General features: G+C 44.1%; 1 protein-coding gene across 1 annotated transcript; it reads left to right on the top strand.

Moving 5' to 3' along the window:
• Positions 1-331: 331 nt before the first annotated feature.
• On the top strand, positions 332-1555 carry LOC127302216 (uncharacterized). Its single transcript, XM_051332629.2, has 2 exons — positions 332-782; positions 996-1555. Exons 1-2 carry the CDS (start codon positions 475-477, stop codon positions 1456-1458), a joined length of 771 nt encoding a protein of 256 aa, XP_051188589.1. The 5' UTR covers positions 332-474; the 3' UTR covers positions 1459-1555.
• The last annotated feature ends 4182 nt before the right edge of the window (positions 1556-5737 follow it).

Below are 5737 nucleotides of genomic sequence, written 5' to 3'. Positions count from 1 at the left end.
GCATGCCACAAAATCCACGATGATTCGAGATTTTTATTTCATATTTGGCGCATACCCGATGGCCCGGATATTTTGCGATACTCAATTACATTGTATTGATCGACATAAATATCACACAAAATAATAATAATAATAATAATAATAATAATAATAATAATACTCCGTAAGACAGATGCCGTGCATTTGGTTCCCGGCCGCAGAGGATCCGGTCCCTCCGCGGCGCCCACGCCATGACCCATGAGATGAGCCTACAAAGACCCCGCATACACAACTCCCCTCCTGTCGTCGTTGCTCTTATCTTATCCCATCCTCACCCATTTCTTCTTTCTCTCTCTCTTACAAGTTGCTGCTGAGTTGGTGTGTCCTTGTTCTTGGACGGACACATATCCATTTTCCATCCGAGATTTCCTCCCTCCTAGCTACCGCGCGCGAGCTGGCACCACCGTCCGGATCGCCGGATCCTGAAGCTTGGACATGTCGACGGCGGTGGCGTTCCAGGCCTACGGCGGCTTCCCCGGATCGGGCGGCAAGACCAAGGACGGGGAGGTGCTGCTGGCGACGAAGAAGATGAGCGACGCGTTCTTCATCGAGGAAGACGAGGCGGAGGAGGTGCTGACGGAGAGCTCGTCGATCGGCGCGCCGTCGCCGTCCAGCTCCTCCATCGGGGAGGACTCCTCTTCTGAGGCTGGCGACGACGGGGAGGAGGCCGAGGTGGAGAGCAAGCTCAAGCAGGAGCCCGGTCTCGGGTGCCTGGAGGCTCTGGAGGATTCTTTGCCCATCAAGTGAGTCAAAAGCTTCTCAGAATATGCTTGTTGCAAAATGAGGAAAAAGAAGATCTTTTTCGGGGGGATTTTTTCTGATCCGTTGCCAAAGTACAATAGGAAATTTTGTTGGGTTTTCGTCTTGTTTGGAGATCATCAGTTACCAGTTTGACGGATCGTGAGACAAACAGGAGCATGGAATTGATGATTTGTCTTTGTCTGATTTGTCAACAGGAGCGGGCTGTCCAGCTTCTACGCCGGCAAGTCCAAGTCTTTCACCAGCCTGGCGGAGGCGGCGGCGCGGGAGGCCGTGAAGGAGCTGGCCAAGCCGGAGAACCCGTTCAACAAGCGCCGCCGCATCCTGGCCACCTGGTCGCGCCGAGCCTCCTGCAGCTCCCTGGCCACCGCCACCTACCTGCCCCCGCTGCTCGCCCCGGACCACGCCCTCCACGAGGGGGACGAAGGCGAGGAGGACGACTCCGACGGCTCCGACTCCGACGAGCAGCCGCAGGAGGGCCACCGCGGCAAGAACGGGAGGGAGGCGCCCGCATTGCCGCCCCCGATGCTCAGCTTGCACTCCCAGATGGGCGGGGCGGGGGCGGCGAGGAGGAGCGGATCCTTCAGGTCGCCGAGGTCCTACTCGCTGTCAGATCTTCGAAATGGCGTTACTGGTGCCGCTAGTTACAACAATCAGTAGCTGCCAATTCGCAGTCAGCTCGTCTGATCTCTCCTCCTCTCTTTGGCCAGTAGAGTTGTCACCGCTTACTAAATTATATATATAAGTAATTGCAAAAGACCGTGTAATCGTCTGAGCAAAGCTTGTCGATCTCGTTTGCATCCCGTTGACCTGTTGTATCTATGAACTGCTAGAGTCTGGAACTGCTACAACGATGAACTAACCTAACCACCCCCCTGGGCTATATCATTAACTAATGATGATCATCCTGAAGATAAGTTTAGTGCTTTGCTCCTGATCTCTCTGTCGATATAAACAAACAAACAAACAAACAACAACATGTTGATGCAATTTGATTTGCCAGGTGATGGATCCCATGATTATGCTGCCACCAAGTTAGTTGTTGGTCCTTAACCAGTGATATCCTTGCCTTGTGGGACGAAATGTTTTTGAAATGCCATCCATCCAATTAGGAGGTAGGATCAAAGATGCACACAAAGTGCAATCCCGAGAAAACTAGACACTTTCTTGCCGGCAGTAACTTTGTTCCAGAAAAGCAGCAGCAAACAGATTCATCCACCCATCGATGCTTCTTTCCCCGGCAATCTGCGTGGCGCGTAGATCAATCACAACGAACTTCTTTTCCAAAAAGATATGTAAAAAAATTGCACAGCGGACGCCCCCTGATTGCATCAAACGGGCGGCAGAACAGGAACGAGTTGCCGCATAAACTACTCCACAAACAATGGTGATTTCGGTTTTGCTTGTCCGATTGTCTCTTGGGAAGTGGGTGAAATTTGGTGTTAGTAGTAAATCACAGTCACAGTGACATCTTTGACATTTTGTTAAGTAACTTTTCCCTTCTACCATTGTTTTCATACAGCAGCGTCGGTGCGTCGCACGAAGCTACCTTGTTTGTTGATGGCTCATCTTAACCTTTCTTTTCTCCGAGATTTTTCCATGGCGACAAGTCTGAACGAGAAGAAGAGACGGATGCAAAATGCGTCTCCTATGCTAATGGTTTAGCAGTAATCGATGCCCTGATGCCGATGGCTTTTGCTAATTTAATTTGGCCAAATGTGATTAGATAATGGATAAGTTAGGTGTGGGGAGAGAGGATAGGATTTGGTATGATGACTGTGCATGTGCGATGTGATCTTATCCTGTTGCCGGGGGGAAGAATGCACTAGTTTATTCCGTTGCTCGTACGGTTTCTGATGAGCTTTTCTTTACTTGTAGGCGAGGCCTGCCCCCTCTGTCTCTCCAACCTAGGCCAGTGGAGTGGATAGCTGGAAGAGCTGGCTCATATTTTTCCTCCTTTTCTTCCAAGATATTTCAGTTTCTAGAAGTTCCTGGATTGAATCATGTATATGATGTGGCAGAGGCTGAACTTATCAAGATATTTAGTCATCCACAGGCTATATTTATTGATACATCAAAGTTCAAAGATATCATTTGCAGTTCACCCTATTGAAATTGTTATGTGTCATAAATTCATTTTGTTTCCTAACTAAAAACATAATACATTCGATAATAATAACATTATAGTAACTAAATATCATTTTTGAAAGTAGTTAAATTTTAATGTATGTTTGTCGGTCCGGGCATTCACCCTCATAAGCAATATCTTAGTATTTTAATGATCAGAATTATGTTTATTAGCAACTAATATTTAGTCCTTCCTGTGAGATTCATTGAAAACTATATGAATATTTTGTTAACAAATCAAATGATTGTGATAAATACTACTCCTTCATCTAAAAAATAAGTGACTTAACTTTATCCAGATACAGTTGTATCTACAAAAAGTCAAGTCACTTATTTTCAAATAGAGGAAGTACAAAATTTAAGAGGTACTTTCTTTGTTCCAAAATATAAGATGTATTGGTAGAGAAAACCTCCTTTGTAGCCTAGGTTTATTTTCTTTCTCAAAAACTTCAACTTCAACATGTAGCCCGGTTTATTTTCTTTCTCAAAAACTTCAACTTTTTTAATTTATAGTTTTAGAATTTTCTTAAAAATACATAGATGTAAAAAATGTTGGAATCTATCAATGTGTAAATTTTCAGATTCAAATATTTTGTATTTTGCCCTAAATAAAAATTACAAAATTTCACAAAATGACAAAATCTAGATTATAGTGTATTCATTACTATTCACCAATGATGAAATTAAGATTTTTTTATTTTTGCTGAGGCCAAAATACAACGAATTTCGAACTAAGTTTTTGCACACTAGTAGACTTCATTATTATCTACATCAAGAATTTGTTCTGATTTTTTTGAAATTTTAAAATGCCTTTTTCGAATACTTCAACTAACGAGCTATATGTAGCTCGGGAGCCACTTGACCACTCTCGTTTTGGTAGCTTATTTTAAAGTAAGTACTAAGTAGTACTAACCATGCTACAAAAATAACACAATCAAAATATATGAAAAATTCAGTTAAACTCAGCATGCCCTTTAAATCATGTCATTAGATATATAAGACACATGTGCTTTGAAAGATTTATCTTTAAACAATAAATTGTTCCTCAATTTATCGATGATACATAATTTACATGCTTAGATTTATATATAAAAATCACGGTCTTAGTGAATTAGATAAACCGGCTAGATTAGATTTTTTTTTTGGGAAATGTCGTAAATAATTTTAGAAAATTAAAGTTTTTCTTTAGAAATATTCAGATGTGAACTTTACTACAGTACCTAATATCTTAATGCATCTGCATTTCGAACATTCTTGTATGACCAGTTCTTGCATGTAAATTTAGGAGTCAGTCACTGAAATATTCATGATTAAGGTTGTCAATTTGTAGGCGGTGTCCACTGTAATTTCTAGTTAACATTTATTGAATATTTTATTCCCATTAGCAGTATATTAAGCAAAACTTTGACTGTGTGAAACTAATCAACCAATAGTTCACGAATAATTGTACTCTCTCCATTTTACGAAGGTTATTTGAATTTATCAAAATTTAAATGTATTACCTTCTTTTTAAAGTTGCATATATTTGCTTGCGTATAGATCTTTTAGACTTTTTTTTGGATAACTCCCACTAAACTTGTATGTTTATAAGAGCGGTTTGTTTTGGTTTGCGCCCCGATAGGAGGACAGAGAAAACCTAGCCCAATGACCCAATGCAAACATGCCAACCTGTTCGTGGCGACCCATTTCAACACGAACCACACGCGTGTCCTCCCTCTGCTGCCACGGGCCCATGGTAGCAGGATAGCGGCTGATTCGCCTCTTGCACACTTTGGTCTCACTGCTACGTCATCAATGGCCCACTTTGGATTCAGTAGCCGCACCAGGCCCGCTAGTGCGCCACCATCAATGTTGCAGGCGCTTAGAGTCGGCGTCGACTTCCTTTTTAAGATAGAGGTTTCGCCTACTATACCCTCAGCCGCACCGCCCCCCTCCCGCCACCATTTCCAATCTCAGCCCCACCCGACCCCATAGTACCAGCAACACCCCCTTGGGACGACAATGGGTAAGGGATATTGGCCATGGAAGAAGCCCAAGAATGACCACGAGGCCAGGTCCTTGGGGGCGAAGCTGAAGAAGCCGTGTTCCCGAGTCCTCATCAACGTGAACGTGGCACGATTCCTCTTCTGTTCCAGGGCGGGGATAGGGTGGACGATATCCACCTCCCCGGTAGCTACCACCCGAGCGCGCGGAGGCTTCTTATGCCACCGGTACTGTGTAAGGGTCGAGCATGGATTTGAGGAGATCATTCACCATTGGGCCCTCCTCCCTCCCGATCTTCTTGGAAATTCCTCCTGCGGCTTGATGCGTGTAGTTGACACGTCCGTTGGGAACCCCAAGAGGAAGGTGTGATGCGCACAGCGGCAAGTTTCCCTCAGTAAGAAACCAAGGTTTAATCGAACCAGTAGGAGTCAAGAAGCACGTTGAAGGTTGATGGCGGCGGGATGTAGTGCGGCGCAACACCAGAGATTCCGGCGCCAACGTGGAACCTGCACAACACAACCAAAGTACTTTGCCCCAACGAAACAGTGAGGTTGTCAATCTCACCGGCTTGCTGTAACAAAGGATTAACCGTATTGTGTGGAAGATGATTGTTTGCAGAAAACAGTAAACAAGTATTGCAGTAGATTGTATTTCAGTATAGAGAATTGGACCGGGGTCCACAGTTCACTAGAGGTGTCTCTCCCATAAGATAAACAGCATGTTGGGTGAACAAATTACAGTTGGGTAATTGACAAATAAAGAGGGCATGACCATGCACATACATATTATGATGAGTATAGTGAGATTTAATTGGGCATTACGACAAAGT

Source organism: Lolium perenne, chromosome 5, assembly GCF_019359855.2.
Source record: "Lolium perenne isolate Kyuss_39 chromosome 5, Kyuss_2.0, whole genome shotgun sequence".
NCBI classification, from domain to species: Eukaryota; Viridiplantae; Streptophyta; class Magnoliopsida; order Poales; family Poaceae; genus Lolium; species Lolium perenne.
Note: the sequence above shows the minus strand (reverse complement) of the source record. Positions and strands in the feature narration are given on the sequence as shown.